The 20522-nt window shown below is 34.3% G+C and overlaps 1 protein-coding gene across 1 annotated transcript in view; it reads left to right on the top strand.

Moving 5' to 3' along the window:
• Nucleotides 1-20522, top strand: part of LOC145246709 (tetratricopeptide repeat protein 21B-like) — a 1013541-nt gene that overhangs the window by 940477 nt on the left and 52542 nt on the right. The window contains exons 36-37 of the mRNA XM_080108443.1: nucleotides 3710-3830; nucleotides 11866-11933. Coding sequence (XP_079964569.1) covers nucleotides 3710-3830; nucleotides 11866-11933 — 189 coding nt within the window. The remainder of the gene's footprint in view (nucleotides 1-3709; nucleotides 3831-11865; nucleotides 11934-20522) is intronic.

Raw genomic sequence — 20522 nt, 5'->3', positions numbered from 1 at the left:
AGCAGACTCACAAGAAGATCGTCATCATTGGATAACGATGGACAACCAAAAAGCAGAAGAATTTCATGTGTGTGCCGCAGTCGCCATATTGAATTATTGGGTCTTCTTGTTGAAGTCAAAGCCAGAGGCCTAGAGAGGTTTTGTTACATCCCAGAAGAAAGTTTAGAGGTTGAAAGACAGAAACAATAGATATAGAAAGGGTATTATTCCTAGCAAATCCCAGCTTTCTGGCAGACGCGGTGTCCATACCCTTCACACACATATAATCCAATTTTATTTAGTAGATTAAGCAGACACGATCCAGAACACCTAATTTCTTTTCAAAACCCACATATCAGATGCTTAATCCCAAACTAACAATAAAATTGTTACAGTAGAATTCGATTAGTCTGTGAGCTAAACTTTTTACGTTTAAGAATAAACTTATTTGAACCAGCCATTCGAAAAAGAACAGGAAAATAAAATCTATTTGCAGGCAGATGTTTATAATAATGGTCAAATAAATAGTGTATCAGTTTGATCTCTGCTTCATGTAAAACTATTAATAAGATTAGTCTGTACAATGACAGTTGATACAGACGGGTGGACATAGGATTGAACATAGTGAACAAGTCGTATAAAACATACAGTATGAACTTCAAATTTGGCATGAATCATCCTGCCATAGTCGATTATTGTAAGGGGGGGCGATTTAATTTTCTGTATATAAAGTTGATCCTGATTGATCATACAATCCCACCTTGAAAATCTTTTATTTCAGTGAGATCTAAATCATTGTTATTAGTATTATTTGGATTATTTGGACTACTGGGCTCATTTCAAAGGGTTTCTGAAGAAAATATGTAACCCTCACTGGAAATACTAAGATGTAACTTTAGATAAATTAAAAACATATCTCAACAGATTGTAGTAAAACTGTTGAATGCAAGATTATCTCAATTAAATTACATCCACCATTAACCTCTCCCCCTTAACTAGGGACCACAAAAGATTCAATTTAATAGGTCCAGCACTATTAACCAAACTTCAACCCCTGTCCCATTGCCACAATGTTGCATCCTTGTTTTCCAAGTACTTTAATGGAATGTGCTTTGATGAACTCATAGCAATTGTGCCCTTTTGATGTACATATTCTCGACTAACCTGACAAGCAGCAAAATTCCATCCCTTAACTATAGAGGTCCTTTTACCCTAATAGTTTCTTCACTTGGACTGCTAGACTTTGGAATTCTTTCCTTGTTTCCTGATTCTCTGACTATACTAACATGCAAACTTTAAATCTATAAATATAAAAGCGAAAATGTATGTATTTATGTGGGTTCGCTTTTTCTGTGTGTCTACAAAAGGCTTCTTTCAGAGAAGCGGTCGGTCGGTTCACAACTTTTTAAAACTTTTTATATCATATATAAATCGTAATATCTCACAGTTAACAACGAAGCTCGCCTGTCCTTTTAATTTGCTCGATTTCAGGAAGATAAATATTCAATATTTGTCGCTCGCCACATGTGGGTTAGTCTTTTTCCTATAACATCTTGGGGGTGAGGACAAAAAGCGTTCAGCAGTAAATGAATACCATCTCGCAGTCAAACTTGACCTCATTAACTCATTAAAACGGGCACCTGCCAAATGCAAGTAATTAAATAGATTCAAACGTGTTTCTGTTAGCATCTCGCGGTGGGGCAATGGTTAATGTTGCACTTTTTTTTTTTCACACTTTAATTTCAAACTTTGCCTCAACGGTTCAGGTTTGATCCTCATACTTACTTTTTTTTTTTACCCCCCCCCCACGTCCAAACACCTGGGGAACGCCGGGTACCCCTCGCTAGTATAATATAAAAAGACATCTTGCTCATCTCCTCACATAGTTCCCCGTAGATATGGGCCAAGACATGAACAAGAGTAAGAAAAACCTCTTCTGAATCTCAATTTTGACACATTTTTTAACATTGTTAGCTCTTTTTCAGTTTTTCTTTGAAGTAATTTTTTGTCATCATATTTCTTTTACTTATTAAATCTCTTTGAATATCATGGAGGCACCCCAAGAAAGAGGGATAAATAAAGCCATGGCCAGAGATAGGTTAGTTTGGAATCCAATTTCTAGAAGCTGTCCAACACTTGCCAACGTGTAAGACATATATGTTAAACCAAATGTAATAATGATGACTAAAAATTACATGTTGATATGTAGTAGGTAATCAATCATTGTCATTTTGTTATTTTATTATGAACTGAAAAGGAACGTTGCCTCTTTAAGGTATACAGGGTGGCCACAAAGTCACACACCAAAAAATTGAATTTGAATAAATGTTACTACTATAACTTTTTTAATTTTTTAACTTTTTTAATTAACATTGGTGTGTGACCCTGTATTTACGTATAAAGCATATTTTTGTGGTCCAAATTTATTTTTTACTCAAAAAAGGATTTGAAATATTTTTTTATGTTTCTGAATTTTTGAGATGAAGATTAATAAGTTGTATTATTTGCTGTTCTCATCTTGGGTGTTATTTTCTCATTTTGGCGAAGTACATCGGAAGAATGTTGGCGGTTACATTAGCTGACACATTGTAAAAAGAACGCATTTAAGACGGGAACATTAACCTGAATAATCCAAAATGAAACGTTTTTTGTTGAATAATTTAGCACTATTTTTCTGAAGTCGAGTTTGTGAACAAACAAATAAACAAGAACTAAAACTTTATATGTAGATAAATGCATCTGTGTTTTTTTTTTTTTCAAAGTGATGTTTCTTTTCTTTACTCCAACTTATTTTATTCTATTTTCTTTTTTAACCTCTCCACCTCTTTCTCTCTTTCGTTCTTTATCCCTGTCATTCTTTATAGTTTTTTCTTTTTTCTTCTTACCTCTCTCTCTCTTTTCTCGTTTTCATCTTGTTTTTTTTATCTATCTTTCCTCCATTAGTATCTATTTTTTATTTCCTTCTTTTCCCTCTCTTTCATTCTACCTATTTTTTTCTTTAACTCTCCCTCTCATATATATATATATATATATATATATATATATATATATATATATAAAACTACACTGAATATTCTGCGTTTCATCCACTGTAGGATTCGTCAGGCTTATGCGCATTCAACAGTTTTACTGTCTACAATCTATTGAGATATGTTTTTAATTTATCTGAAGTTACATGAAACGCAGAATATTCAGTGTAGCTTAATCGCCATATATATTTTATAAATTACTAACTAGCTCTACCTACGTATTGAGCACTTTGGAAGTAAATACTTAAAGTTTACGCATAAATCTATACTTTCGTATATTAAATTTGTGTGAGTAAATGAAGTAGTTATATATATATATATATATATATATATATATATATATATTCCATTAATTATGTTTCCTTCTTCATCCTTTTTTTTTCTTTTTCCCCTTATCTTTCCTTTTCCTTTACTTTTTCTTTATCTCTCTTTGTGGTGCCTTTAGTATCTAATTTTACCCTTTCTTGCATTAGCTTATTTTTTCTTTCTTTCTTTAACCCACTTGCTTCTCCCTTGCCTCGTCCGTGCTCCAATCTAATCTAACCAAATTATTTTATACTCGTACCCCCCCCTTTCCTTTCACCTTTCAAACGCGTTCGTCATAATTTTGATTCAATTACCTTTGCTCGTTTGCGCTCATGTCTATCCCAAGACGTGACTTGCTCGCCCATACAAACTTCACGATTCTTGGCTTCTTTCAGAGTTGCTGCAAAGCATACGAATATTCCGGTTTCATTATGGAGAAGGAGCAATCCTATAAGGATGCAGCAAATCACTATGAGAATGCCTGGAAGTACGGAAGCAAAAACAATCCCGTCATAGGTAAGAAAAAATGACCTTTTATGATTTCACCTTTTGCAACTAGTTGTTTCTCTCTCAACATCTATTGCTTTAAAATCCCCTCTACCTCCCCCAGCAAGGAATCACTTCACCTTCTTTATTATCTGCTTGTCGAACCCCAACAACTATTCAAAATAGATTAGCTTTTCTGGGCCATTTTTGTCATGACAAAAACGCCCAGAAGAATCAAGTCTTCTTTATTCCATATTCGTTAAGAAAGAAATATTTATGTATGAAGATATGCATAATAACGTATATTATTTTCTGATACGTTTACATGTAAGTACATAAAAGGAATATAGGATTATATATAAATATACACTCCCTGAAATTTGGATGCTTTTGTGTATTGATATTTATATTTAAAACCTTTTTTTTCTATTTATTTAAAAAGATAATACAACTATATATATATATATATATATATATATATATATATATATATATATATATATATATATATATATATGGGTCGTGGAAGCGCATTTATCTGCAAAAAAATCTAGTTAATTTGCATATTCTTTTAAACATTCATTTTAATTAATTTCCTAATAGTTTTTTTAGTTTTCTTATGGGATGATCATCTTTTGTTAACTATTACGTGTAATTATATTCATACAGATATTCTACATAAATTATACTTGCAAAATATTTGCATAAAAAGGTTATAGCAAACACAACCCTCTTTCTATATATATTTATGTATGCATATATATATATATATTTGTTTTAAAAATTTTGCCTACCAAATTCCTCTGGCACTTTTGCATCTACAGGCATGAAACTTGATATATAGAGTATTCGAACCCATGTGAACTTTATATTTGGGTTTAAGCCGGGAAAATCGGTGTAAAAGAGTGAAAATTAAAGACATGAGATTTGCCAGGTGAAGGTCAGATGCAATGAAGATCATGACTCTTCATATTGGTCGAAAGTGATTTTTAGCGACGAAAGCAAGTTCAATAGGCTAGATAGTTATGGTAGGCAGTATGTCCATCAATGGAAGGATGAAGAATTTAATCCTAGGTGCACAATTTCAATGCTGCAAAGTGCTGGAAGTTCAGTTTTGGTGTGGGGTATTATTAATGCCAATGTATAGTTTGCTTACAAGATCAAATTAATTTGACCAAGTGCATTAATATGTTGACTGAGCATTTTCTACCCTACTTTGGTCGGAATTTGGATGATAATCCCATCTTCATGCAGGATAATGCCCCCATTCACACAGCTAGCAATGCCAAGAGATTCCTTGAAGAACATGGTATTCTATGTTTCGATTGACCTCCACAATCTCCAGACTTCAATCCTAACAAAAACATATGGCATCACCTCAAGCAACAGCTACGCAATGATAAAATATCAAATCTGGAAGGACTTTGGACAAAAATTAAGAAAAGTAGGAGTATTGCCGTAGATTAATTCAAGGAATGTCCAAAAGATTGCAGGCTGTCAAATTGCAGAACGACTATGCTACTAAATATTAACTAATTCATTGTGTTTCTGTTGCATTAATGTTATAAAGTTACATTTAAATAACAATTTTCCGTTGTCTTCTCGATTTGAGTTAATTTTCTGAATTGATACTTCAATTAAAAGTCGATTATAAACAGGTAAAATTATACTTTCTTATAAAGAGTGTTGTAATTTGATAAACAGACACTTGCATGTAAGTTAAAAAGTGATAATACTTACGCTAAGTGGGGTGTTTCACTCATACTATTCTCCCCCCCTTCTCTCTCTCTCTCTCTCTCTCTCTAAGGCGAATCAAATGATGTTTAGGTTGTTTAAGCAATAACATTCAATTGAGCTTAAATTTGCGGTTTTTTGAAAAAAATGGCAAGTGTGGACTTTTCTTTTTGGTGCCACTGTGTGTATGAGTTCAAGTATATATGGGGAGATTACTTATTTACTAATCCATATTGATTTAATCGTTTATTCAATATGGAGATTACATTAATTAGGGGTATAATAATAAGATAAGTAAACTCTTTATACCTAGGTATTTCGAAGCCTAATGCTTCTCATCAGAAGAGGAGAGAAGATGCTTGGTAATGTATTAGAGATGTGACGTCTAGCGATAACTACATTAGGAGCAAAATGATGGGACGTGCAAGGAAAAAATAATACATTTAAATAAACGATTAAACGTATATGCATTATAATAGTATATATTTTTATATTGTCATTCTCTTATTCTTTATCTTATATGTATATATAATATATATATTACACACACGCGCGGGACATTACAAAAGTTATATATGCGGAGATTTAAAAGAATCTGAGAAATTCTTTAAGAGAAGACTTATCAGGATAATGCAAAGCTCAACAAATTGATTTGGAGCTTATATAGAAGACTAGCGAGGGGTACCCGGCGTTGCCCGGGTGTTTGGAGGTGTGGGGGGGGGGTTAAAAAAAAGTAAGTATGAGGATCGAGCCCGAACTGTTGAGGCAAAGTTGTAAATTAAAGGGTGAAAAAAAAAAAAACGTGCGATGTTAACGATTGCCTCACCGCGAGAGGCTAACAGAAACACGTTTGAATTTATTTAATTACTTGGATTTGGCAGGTGCCCGTTTTAATGAGTTAATGAGGTCAAGTTTGACTGCGGGATAGTATTCATTTACTGCTGAACGCTTTTTGTCCTCACCCCCAAGATGTTATAGGAAAAAGACTAACCCACATGCAGCGAGCGACAAATATTGAATTTTTATCTTCCCGAAATCGAGCAAATTAAATAGACAGGCGAGCTTCGTTGTTAACTGTGAGATATTACGATTTATATGTGATATAAAAAGTTTTAAAAAGTTGTGAAGCGAGCGACCGCTTCTCTGAAAGAAGCCTTTTGTAGACATACAGAAAACGCGAACACACATACATACATGCATGCATACATACATTTTCGCTTTTATATATATAGATGAAGGATAAAAGAAGGACAATATAAAAATATAAGTTAATGCATATACATTTAATTGTTTATTCAATGTGGAGACACCCCTAATTGATGTAACATCCATATTGAATAATCCATTATCTATATACTTGAATTTATAGAAGATAAAGAATAAAATAATGACAATATAAAACTATATGCATTAGTATATAGTTTTATATTGTCGTTATTTTATTCTTTATCTTATAAATTCAAGTATATAGATAACTAGCAGGGGTGCCCGGCGTTGCTCGGGTGTTTGGGGGTGTATGCTGTGCAAAAAAAGCAAAAAAACAAAAAAAATGGTTAATTTTTTAAAACTTTGATCCCTATTATGACCCCTTAAAATTTATTGTTTCTAGCTCAAATGACTTTATTAAGTTAGATCCAGGTTCAAGGAACCTATATCTAAAATTTCAAGTGTCTAGACCCAAAATTGTCGGAGGAGTTTGGTAGAGTTCTTAAAGGTCAAATCGTTGAAATTTGACCCCTTAACAGCCAAATTTCTGGCTGACACCCGTCACATCGATTTTCCCAAATCTCAGTACCCTGTATTTCAAATTTCGAGTCTATAGACTAAAAATTGACAGAGTTATTGCGTAGGGAAATGTACACAGACAGACAGACAGACACGTTCACTTTTATAGATATATAGATGTGAATTAAAAACCACTCGATATCGAATGTTCTTTTCGTCTCTAACTTGATCTCCTTTTTAAAGTCTTTATTTGTACCTACCGATGACGTCATCTCGGATGCATTTGCATACGCACGTACGTGCTATGTTACATTATTAATAATGATGCTGACATCAAATCGTCAACAATCGATTAATAGAACAAACAAAAAAAAAATCAAATCTGATAAGTCTTTAAAAAATGAGCACCTTAATAAAGTGACTCGTCTCGCCAATAATCTGTTATCTATTTGTGTTATTTACTTTAGCAGATTCAACTTCTGCATGGTGGTTTACGTTGCTTTTCATAGGTTTGCTTTGCTGTTTGATTGTTTGTCAGTTTTTTACTTTCATTTATTTGTTAATTAATCACTGCTTATCAAGGCAAAAACGTCACTTAAAGGTAAAGGTTAAAATGATTAAGTGACTGAACAAATTTGATTACCTAATAGATTAATCGATTAATCAGCGGGTATTTTTAGATTGGAATTTCTATCATTTTATCTCGATAATCAGAGTTTTTATTGGATTCATATGGAGATTTGACAGTGTTCATTCCGTTATCTTCTTCGGTTAATATTTTCTATTATTTTTATTGGAATCCTTCGAGATGTGTAATTTGTGTATTTATTTATTTTTTGTGGACTGTTATCCTCATCTTCATAGTTGTTGTTTCATCACATTTCGCCCAATTTATCCTCTGGCCTTCTTCAGGTGATTAAGGAATGCTGAGTCTTGTAACTGTATCCCTAGTAATTACTGCCTTCCATAGCTGTTGTTGTCTCACCACGTTTTGGCCAACTAACCCATATCTATAACTCACTGAAGAAGTCCAGAGTCAGCCGAAATATTTGATTTATATATTTTTTCATTTGCCAAAAAAAAAAAAATCTTTTAGCGACAAATTTGGTTTAAAAAATAATTTCTTATGACGAAGATATAAATTAATAAACATTAGATTCAAAGGATTTAAATGAAATTCTTTTTTAAAAAAAATATGATAATATGCATGTTCAACAGTTAGAGCATACAAATAAAGGTAACGCTATATAAAATTTTAAACTAGTTTTAAAATTCCCATGGCAAAAGTGCATTGAGAATGATGGTAACTATGTAGCAAAATAAATTTTTAAGCACAAAAGGTCGCTCGTTTTAATGATACCACTCTCAGCTTGTTAGTATAGTGGTATCAGTTGGCATCACATTTAAATTCCAACCTCAAGGTGAGGAACCGTTGCTCAAAACAACAAGGTACTACAACAGGGCTGACTGGGAAACGATAAGAGAACACATCTGTGGACCAATATCTTCTCTCTTCCTGTTGAACAGTGTGCCAATGAGACAACTGAATGGTGCAAAGTGGGCATTGAAGCACATGTTCCAACACGAAAGTAATATAGCAAGCCCCACTCACCCCTATGGTTCACTGCAGATTGTGCAGCTGCCATTGCACAAAGACAGCAGGCATTCCACCGGTTTGTACGTCATAAGTCAAATACAAATAGGCAAAAATTCATAGATGCTAGAAATCATTGTAAGAGTGAAATAGCAACAGCCAAAAGAAAGCATGCTTAAATAATTAGGGAGCGCATTGAATCGCAAAAGATACAAACTTGTGCATTCTGGAAAATCTATAATAGTGTAGTGAATAAAAGGCAATCAGTAATTCCCCCTCTGAGCAACAACCAGAAGGTTGCATGCACAGCAATGGAGAAGGCGGAGCTGCTTGCCCGGTAATTCGCCTCCAACTCCACCTTACAGCCAACAAACAAGTCCCTCATAAATTTCCTTATGCAGACTGACGCCACATTAGATGATGTAAAAATCAACCCTCCTCATGTCCGCAATATCATAAAAAACTTAGACACCCCAGAGGCGTGTGGGCCTGATCTCATCCCTGCATTACTAATTAAGATGTTCAGCTAAGCTAGCCCCCATACTTTCCAAGCTCTACAATAAATGGCTTGCTGAATCTTTCTTCCCTAATAGCTGGAAGATGGCCTCAGTGGTACCAGTGAACAAGAGTTCTGGTGAAAGAACAGACTCTCAATTATCGCCCCGTTAGTCTCCTCCCACTCCTCGCTAAACCTTCATTAATCAAGCACTACTTCACCACCTCGCAAAAGCAAATCTTTTCTCTGACAAACAGTATGGATTCAGGCAATGTAGTTCTACTGCAGATATTTTAACAGTCATCTCTGAACACATTTACCATGTACTGGATAAAGCGGGCAAAGCCAGGGCTGTAACCCTTGATATATCCAAGGCCTTTGACAAAGTCTGACATAAAGAGCTGCTAATGAAAATTAAATCGTACAGTATAACTGGACGTATACTAAATATAATTAGATCCTTCTTAGACAATAGAAGCATGCAGGTTGTCATTAACGGACATACATCTAAGCAGCATAACATTGATGCGGGAGTGCATCAGGGGTCGATCTTTGGACCATTATTATTCCTGATATTCATAAATGACCTCTCTGATAATATTGTGTCCAATAGGGGTATATTTGCTGATGATTCAACACTCTATAATATGCATGAGGGAAGAACAGATGTACATAAATCTAAGACAATGGCAGTATTAGATTATGTAAAAATCACCCCTCCTCATGTCTGCAATATCATAAAAAACTTAGACACCTTAAAGCCTGATCTCATCCCTACATTACTAATTAAGAAATGTTCAGCCGAGCTAGCCCCCATATTTTCTAAGCTCTACAATAAATGCCTTGCTGAATCTTGCTTCCCTAATAGCTGAAAGATGGCCTCTGTGGTACCAGTGTACAAAAGTTCTGGTGAAACAACAGACCCTTTCAATTATCGCCCCATTAGTTTCCTCTCACTCTTCACTAAAATCTTTAAGACCTTAATTAATCAAGCACTACTTCACCACCTCGCAAAAGCAAATCTTTTCTCTGACAAACAGTATGGATTCAGGCAATGTCGTTCTACTGCAGATATTTTAACAGTCATCTCTGAACGCATTTACCGTGTACTGGATAAGGCGGGTGAAGCCAGGGCTGTAACCCTTGATATATCCAAGGCCTTTGATAAAGTCTGGCATAAAGTCTGTTAATGAAAATTAAATTGTATGGTATAACTGGACGTATACTAAATATACTTAGATCTTTCTTAGACAATAGAAGCATACAGGTTATTATTGATGGACGTACATCCAAGCAGCATAACATTAATGTGAGAGTGCCTCATGGGTCGATCCTTGGACCACTATAATTCATGATATTCATCAACGACCTCCCTGATAATAGTGTGTCCAAGATGGGTAAATTTGCTGATGATACAACGCTCTATAATATGCATGAGTGAAGAACAGATGTACATAAATCTAAGACAGTGGCAGAATTGTTAGAAAATGACCGCCAGACTATAGTTGAATGCGGCCATAAATGGATGGTAACATTTAATGCTAGTAAAACTAAGCTGCTCTCCTTTAACAATTACAAGACGCCTCTTCAACCCCCTATATCCATAACAAATAGCACCCTACCTGAAAATTCTACCTTCAAACTTCTCGGCCTAACATTTGTGGGCAATATGAACTGGAACAAATACATAGAGGACATTGCAAAGGCTGCTGCAAAGAATATGGGTTCCCTGTATTGAGCTAGAAGACTACTCACGCCTGAGAGTATCCTGTACCTTTACAAGGCCACCATTCGCCCATGCATGGAGTATTGTTGCCACATCTGGGCTGGTACATCTACCACTAGCCTCTCCCTCTTAGATAAAGTCCAAAAAAGAGTTGTCAATCTAATCGGTCCCACTTTATCAACTAAGCTCCAACCCCTGTCTCATCGCTTCAATGTTGCATCAATGTGCCTGTTTTACAAATATTTTAATGGAATGTGTTCTGATGAACTTGTTTCACGTGTACCCCCTCAGCGTACATATCCCTGATAAACCCGCTTAGCAATAAGATTTCACCCCTTTCACCATTGTTGTCCCTAAATTCAAGAAAAGTTTCTATTCCCTCAAACAGCTAGACTTTGGAATTCCCTTCCTGCTGCCTGCTTTTCTAACTGTACTGATATGCAGAAATTTAAATGTAATAAACAAATATCTTGTTAATCTTTCCTAGACATTGCCCCAAGCAGTAGTCCTTTACGTCCAAGTGGCGATATGCTTTGTAAGGGGTGAACATGAGTAAAAAAAAAAAAAATTAATTAAAAAAAAAAAAGCTCTTCAACTTTTTGAGTTAAAAAAAGAATAGGAATCTTTTCTTTTGGAATGACCCTCAGAATTCAAAAATAACTAGCAAAAGTCTTTCCATTTTATAAATTCATAGTAAAAAAAAAATCTGTTGATCAGCATCAATATTTTATTTTGATTTTTAGTGACTCTTATTCATTTTTATCAATATAATTTTACATTTTTATTCCAGGTTACAAATTGGCTTTTAACTACCTGAAAGCAAAACGATACATTGATGCTATCGACATCTGTCACCACGTGAGTAATAAAATTGTATTCTACTCTTAAACAATTTTACCTTGATATCTAGTTTATGGGGTTTTGACATTTTTTTAATGTTGTTCTTTTTTTATTTATTAATTTTTCACCCTAAACAAGCAGTATTACCACTTGCACGTAATGGGCTACTATTTAGAATCATGTCTGATAGGGGATTGTGGAAAGTTGTGTAGTGAGATGTCCACATTACCTTTCAGCTTTTTTATGCCAGTACATACAGGGAAGCCGGACACAAAGAGAGAATTTCAAAGTCTAGTTGTCCAAGGGAAGAAACTATTAGAGTAGAAGGCCTTCCGGCATCTAAAGACCCCCAACAGTTAAGGAGTAGAATTTTGATGCTTTTCGAGTTAGTTGGGAGAAAGTATGTCGAGGAGGAGTTTATCAGGTAAAACAGGCACAGAACTGCAACATTATGGGGATGGGACTGAGGTTGGAGCTTGACTGATAGTGAGAGACGTATTAGATTGGTGACTCTTTTGGGGCTCTGTCTAAGAGGGAGGGACTAGTGGTAGATGTACCAGCCCAGATATGGCAACAATACTCCATGCATGGGCCTTTGTAAAGATGTAGGATACTTTCAGGTATGTGTAATTTTCTAACACCATAGAAGCAGTTCACCTTCTCTGCAGCAGCCTTGGCAATGTCCTCAGTGTATTCCAATTCATGTTGCCTGTGAATGGTAAGCCAAGAAGTTTGAATGAGGATCTCTCAGGTAGGGTGTTATTTGTCAGAGCAATCAGTGGTTGAAAAGGTTTTGGTGATTGTTAAAGGAAAGAAGCTTAGTCTTAGTAGCAACAAATGTTGCCACCTGTTTACAGCCTCATTCTACTACAGACTAAAGGATTGTAATGTTTTCACTCATGACGCACATATACACAATCATCAGGAATCCAGGATTCGGATCGTTTTTTGATCAAATCATTCGGATGATAATCTTAATGTATGGAAAAGTTTATAACAATGAGAAAAAGAGTCACAGAGAAATGTACGCATGTATGTCAGAAAGAGAAAGATAGATATATAGATAATTTTACTACACTTACCTACATTGTGTATATGGCATAATCATGTTGACATACCGGTTCCTGCAGGATCACCGGAGTTAAACACCGTTGAACCTTGTCAGTACTAAATGGGTGACCATTTATACCTTGATAAGCGGTGATTCCTATGTAAGAAAAAACTTAATGGGATACCGTGTTTGATTTTAATAAATATTTGATTAATAGTTGTGGTTAAAAGTAAAGAACCTTACCTCATGCATCGTGCGGCTCATGTTAGGAAAGAAAAAAAAGAGAAAATAAAAATGGCCGCCTCCTGGTATTTATGGACTGATGATCATATGATGTGACGAGAGGGGGGAGGGGGTATGCAAATGAGATGTGGTTGGGTCTCTCTATAAAAGAGCCGTCTTCTTTATTTTGGGCGTCAGTGTGGAAAGTGCAGAGAGAAGAGAACAGTTGGATTTGAGTTTGAGACTTTTGATGTGAGGTAAATAATAAAAATAGTTCAATGTATCATTATAAAAGTTACATTGATATGAGAAATACACAGACACATGATAAGTGGTTACATAATGTTTTAATATAGATATGAGATAGTGTTATTTACATGTTTGAAACGGGTTTCCTCATTTTGATTGCTATACGTTTCAGGGTTTAACCTTTGTACTCTCCGACATTCAAGAACCATTTGTTATACTCTCTCTTACCTTTTGGGAATTTTAAACAGAACTTTTCTTGTACTCTCTAACCTTTTGGAATTTTAAACCGAATCGTTAGGAATTTCTAACTGAACGTTTTCATGTACTCTATAATGGAACCTTTTTGGAATTTAAAATTGAACCTCTTGTATAATTCTTTAAACTTTTTCGGAATTTTAAACGTACATTTTTTTTTTTTTTAAGAATTCTTAATTGAATCCTTTATTGTACTCTGTACTCTTTTAAGAATTTCCAACTGAATCTTTTATGTAATTCATTGTACTCGACCGCCCTCATTCCGATTTTCTTTTGAGGTGCAAAGTTTCTCGTATCAATTAATTTTATCTTTTTACAAAATCTTTTAGCTTCGTCTGACACTGATCAGAATGATTGCATTTTATAAATTAAATTTAGCAGTAGCGTTTTGTTGTTTGTGACAACAACACAGCAATTGGGACCATCTCCACTGTTTAGAGATGGGTATGCTTTCCATAATGTTGCCTATTCCACAAGTAACCGAGTTGAGAACTTGCCTTGGAGATCTATTTACAATATAAAATAAAAGCACTGTTCAACTGTAAAGGTATTGATTTCATCGAAAGAAAGTCCATTCAAAAATTGGAAGTTTCATGCCTGCAATATTTGTCTTTGCTTTCCATTTAAATCTTTTATGTTTCTTCTTTTTCTCTAACCAATTTTCTCTGAAAAAAAAAAAAAATGATATCATCTGAATCGTCTTCACTTAACTGATTTCATTTCACTGAGAGCAAACACCATAGCATTGAAATGTTCCTCCTTTTGTTAATCAACATGAATTGATTTACTCTCTCATTCCCTCATCTCGTAATTATATTTTCTCTCTTTTCTTTTATTTTACTTCAGTTGAAGTTCTCAGAAATCAAGGGGCCCACAGCCTGGAGCTAACATTGAATTCTATATGAGATACATCGATATTCGAATGTTTCATTTAAGTTCTTTATCTCTCAAACACTGAGTTAGTAAAGAAATTGAGGACATAATTTTCCTCTCCCCAATTAACCATTTTCATATGTTGTAGTATATCTTTCATTTTGGTCTTACTGGATTCTAGGACAAGAATTTATATAGTCTGGTGGAGAATCCAGCTTCGTGCTGTTACTTGATGTAACATCACTTGGAGAAGGTGCACCATTCCTCGTAAAAGCTAATGTGGGCTAGCCATAGTAAGGAGATCTTATTTGGGTAGTGAATACTATGTGATTTTGAATATTTGGTCAGGGTTTACTTCTATGGAAAAAGTATCCTCATGCCAGATTGTTTTAACAAACCCCTGTACAGAGAGACCTTAGACACTCGAGGACATGTCTAGTAGGCATTCAAGTTCTCTCCTATTTTCTCTCAAATATGGCTATCAGTGTGCACTGTGAGATCTGCATACAGTTAAAGATTTACTGAGGTGTTTGAGTTCACTTGTGCACTCATACGAGTGCAGCGGACCCCAAGCAAATGATCAAATGTACTATGTATTCCAAAGTGGGATTGTCCTTGGTATGACCTCAAAAGACATACAATAATGAGGCTTCATTTAAGAGCTGTGGGAAATGTAGCGTTGACATCTAGTTACCATAGTTTCTAGGTGCAATTTAGCCTGAAGTGATAATATCTGTTAAAGCATTTTGTGCTACCAAATCAGGCTGTCTAAAGATACGGGCTTCCTGACTAAAAGGTCCTGGATATGACCTTAAACTATATCCAGTGGTGAGGCCCCAGTTTGCGGGCTTTGGGGAGTGTGGAGCCACCCTTTAATTACCATTGCTCCCAGGTCCATTCTGTCCCAGAGTGGTAGTACCTGTTAGGGTCCCAACTATGGGTTAAATAGAAACTGATTTGAAAATAACAAATATATTCTATTAAAAAATTTTTCTTCAAAATCTTTGGATTCGGCATTAAATAACCCGAAAAGGGTTGATATGCCGTAAAACAACCAACAACCAATCCCGACTAAAAATGCACCAAACATTGATGTTATTGTTTCTTTTCTTTTCATTTTCCAAAACTCAATCATGCTCTGTAAAGTACAAAAAACAATTTTATTGTAAAAAACAAACCAAGCAGAATAAATAAATACTGGATTCGGCATCTAATAACCCCCCCTCAAAACGGGGTTGATATATTGACAAGTAAAACAACCAAAGAAAACTCTATAAGTATTTAAAGATGAAAAGAAGTTAAAGTGTAAAAACTTTTTTTCGAAAATTACTGGATTCGGCAATGAATAAGCAGAAAGGGGTTGATGTGCCATAAAACAAAACAACCAAACCAAAATGAGATGAGGTATGAACCATTTCAAAACCTCTGGATGACCGCAAACACTAGGGCGTATATAAGCAGAATTACATTTAAAACAAAAAAAACAATAACACTGGTATTTCAAATTTACAGCAAGGCATTCCAACGAAAATGCTATTTTAAACTTTAACATGACAGATCAACCGATAAACTAAGTATCTTCAATAAAAAAAATTAAAGAAAATAAATATTTAATCTTTATGTTTAGTAAGTTTTAACGAATTCAGTAAAAGTAACAGAAAAAATGACAATGTGGACTAAAACATGTCCGCAATATTGCCATGTGGAAAGTGATATTTTAACAAATATCTAATGTAAAAGAGAACTTTAATGCCTACTAGACACTATCCTCAAGTGTTTAAGGTCTCTCTGTACAGGGGCTTGTCAGTTCAACCTGGCATGAGAATACATTTCTCTAGAAGTAAATCCTGACTAAATCATATGGTATTCGCTGGTATGGCTAACCCACACTGCTCCAGGTGATGTTACCTCAAGTAACAGCACAAAGCTGGATGCTCCACCAGACTAGATTATTATTGTGCTGGAATCCAGTAAGACTAATAGACTAAAAAAATATACTATAACTTATTTTAAACTATCCTGGGTGCTCGGCGTTGCCCGGGTGTTTGTAGGTGTTGAGCAAAAAAAAAAAAACAACAAAAAAAAAACAGCGTTAGTAGGCAGGCAGACTCAAACTCGTACCAAGGAGGAAAAGAAAGTGAAAATAAAAACGTGACGCGTTAGCTGTTGCGCCCATCGCCAAACCGGAAGTGACATAGGTTTAAATTAAGGCTAGAAAATCTAAGAGAGGCGATGACTTTCGAAAATACTGGCAAAAAAAAAAAACAACCGACCCCTCCATGTAGAAAAGTGGCCAGTTAAGGATGAAGGAATTAATGCTTTTGGCCAATTTTTCGATATTTGTCGTCCGAAGGGTCGAGCTTCAAATCGATATCGACCTCGTGAAAATCTGTCGCCTCTGTCGAAAGTTTTAGGCAGAAATACAAACATACATACATACATTTAAACAGACACATGAGATTTATATTATAGATGGTCAATTGGAGAGAGAAAAATAATGTTCTCGACTTCTATACTAATTCAGTGTTTGAGAGATAAAGGCGCACTTTAATGGAATGTTCGAATATCTGTTTCATTTAGGGATCAAGTGTTAGCCCCAGGAAGGGGACCCTTTTATTTTTGAGAACTTCGAAAGATCAAAAGAATAAAAATAATAATACTAAAAATGCATTTGAGAAAGAATGCGTACATTTTATTCAAGTCTTTGCATATATTTTTTATTTAACATCAAAAGAAAACCAGAGTTTTTATCTACTTTTTTTTATGTTTGCAGTTAAAGTTTTAATACTTTGCCCATCAGTTCTTTTGAATATTTCAGTGAAACTTTTTCATCAATCTATCAAGAATGGAATGAATGATCTGGTAGATAATAAATAAGCATAAATAATTTAAAAAAAAACGTTAAAAAAATGACTACAACAGTGTATTAAAACGAGTTTATTCCCAATCTATTAGCTGGAATGTCAAGTTTCATCTTAGCTTCTATGGCTTTATCGCGAGTGTGAAGAAAAATAATTGTGAAATTTCATGGAAAAAATACACGACTGAGTATTTTTATTAAGAAGGTTAATAACTACAATGAATGTATTTATGTATTGTTTTTATTAGCTAAAAACACTATAGATCATAAGAGGTTAATGTAGTTTGCTTGAAGCATTGTTTAGTGCATATATAAAGGTAATTTATAAACAGATCGATATAAATTGAAGCAAATTAAGACATATTACAGTAGAATGAGCTATGTCTATTCACCTTTTATGTATACAATATACATGTATATGTTTTTAATACTTTTTAACATTGTATTGTGTACTTACATGCATATTTAAACTAAATTAGAAAACATCTGAAGAAGGGAGTTGTTCCCGAAATATTATACTATATAGACCTCCCATCAGACTGCACTAATGCAAGCAAGAAAACAGTACAATGCTACAAAAACATATCAGGTTGACAAGAAAGTTCTTGCGGTTTTTCACTTTTAAATTCAGATGAACATAGCTTGGCTAAAACTAAAAAATATTGATTGAAATAAGCACCATCAAAATCAGCGCCAACACAAAACAAGTAAAGTAAAAAATCTTGCGTTCTGGTGACGATGAAGTTGCTGAAGGCGTTTTTGATATCGATTAGGTTTTTTAAGCATTTCTCATGCAGAAAGTTATTGAGATGCTTGAAAAAGAAGAAGTTGGTAGGTGAAAGATCTGGAGAATCTCTTTTAAGTGGTTGGAAATCGTCGTATACGTTATGTCTAATTCAGAAGCAATTTCTTGAACAGTTGTACATGGATTGGCTTCAACTAAGGCTCTTAATTGATCATTGTAAACATCCGATGGCTGACCACTAAGCTTATCAGCTTTAAGACTAGTTGCTATCACAAAATTTCTTAAGCCACCATTGTGCTGTGAGTTCAGTAGTTTACCTGGGCCAAACGTTTTGTTCATATCGTGAACTGTTTCCGCAGCTTTTCGGCCTAGCTTGAATTAAAATAAGAAAATTGTGCAAATAGCTTTTTTTCCTTAAACAATTGGATAGAGCGAAAAATGCTCTTCAAAATGATATATAAAGTGAAGTTATTATAATGAAAACTTATTTGAAAATACATCACTTGAAATCAAAATTAAAAATTGTATAAGAACGTTCTTGTCAATTTAATATATATTGTATTAATAAAAAGTGAATCGACATAGTTCATTCCACCATTATATCTTAATTAGCTTCACGTAATGTCTATCCGTTCCACCTCAGCATTGTATAGCCTTCTATAAATTATCTTACAGATTATATATTTTTAAGCAAAATTATTTGATTGGAACCAACTCTAAATGCCCTTTATGTCCAAATTTTTTCCAGATTATCACACAAAACGGTCACATAGTTTAAAAATATATTTATGTAATGGGTTTTATGTTATTATCTTTTAATATAAAATATGTATCCAGTTTAAAAATATCCCTTAAAGCTTACGTGAGATTCAAACACTGGTATCGACATCATCTGTACACTGCCTATTAATTTATTTGTCAATCGCATGTTTTTATTTATCCACTAACAGACAAACTACCAAATCTTCACAACTGTTTATCTATTATATAATCAGCAAATTTCTGTTTGTATGTCCTGCTAAAACTAAAAAATTGCACAACAAATATGCACAGAGTTAGTATTTTTTTAAAATGTGAATTACTTCAACTGTGTAATAACTAGGGCTATGACAATGATAATGTCTCTCGGGTGGTACAAGAGGTCATCTTACTTTGGACCAATAGTACAAACTCATTTTCAATCAGAATCACAAAACAATACAAGACCGCCCCCCTCCTCCTACACACCAGCCTTCCACCATAATATTTAATTCTTATAAAGACGAGAAGAGCATTGCGATTACGCGGACTGATTCTTACTGATAATTAGGGCTGGGATAACTACATATTCTTTTCATTGTTTTGACTTTCGAGTGTGTATCCGTTGATATCTTATATGCTTTTATACAGAGTTATGTGGTTCTCGGTTGATTAACTGTGTCTGACTTTGTCAGATATATACTAAAGAGTCAAAACAATGAAAAGAATATTCTGTTGTCATGGCCCTAGAAATAACTAAAAAAAATTTTAAATTCATTATTTGGGAGTCAAATGGCCATTTACATCATTTAATATTATCAATACAGCTTTTAATGTTATCATGTAAAAGGAAATAATTCTGATTTATTTTCACAGTTATTTCCATTACACCAACTCGAGTTATGTGTGTATGTACATACGTGTGTGTGTGTTCAGAGAGAATAATGGGCTGGGTCAAGAAAAAAGAAGGTTGAGGGCACAGGGAAAATAGAAGAGACAAAGATAGGGGTAGAAGTTATGTTACACTTTTGCATCAACTAGTGCTATATACTGTGATTCTAAATGTCAAACCAAATTCTGGACAGATAAACAAATCCGTGAGTTTAAGACTTCTGTATTTTATTGCATTTGGTTTCTTTTATTTTCTTGTAGGCCGATTCTAAATATATATGTCTATACAAAGGAAGCCATGATCTTATAACAAGGCCAGCTGACTGAATTTTTTTCCCCAGACAATGCTTAACATTTAAGAATTTATTTCTTAAAGGCAATATATATATATATATATATATATATATATATATATATATATATGGCTTGCATGCGAGATCGTGACAACTTAGTCACCCAATCATTATAGACCGTTCTTATGCCTTCATAAATGTTTAATTTCACTTGAATATCGTTGTGATTGACAGTGGTTTGTTCCTTGCTAATGTTGTATAGGGGTACATATTGGGGACGCATTAACAGATGATGATGATAATGAGGAAGACACTTATATTAGACTGGGATGCTTCCTGGGGATTTCATATTATTAATAAAGACTGTATGATATGATGCAACAGTTCTTAACACATATAGAGGGGAGCCGATACTTCACTTATGATGGAG

The sequence above is a fragment of the Euprymna scolopes genome, chromosome 24, assembly GCF_053919585.1.
Source record: "Euprymna scolopes isolate OS-2025 chromosome 24, ASM5391958v1, whole genome shotgun sequence".
Classification (NCBI taxonomy): domain Eukaryota; kingdom Metazoa; phylum Mollusca; class Cephalopoda; order Sepiida; family Sepiolidae; genus Euprymna; species Euprymna scolopes.
Note: the sequence above shows the minus strand (reverse complement) of the source record. Positions and strands in the feature narration are given on the sequence as shown.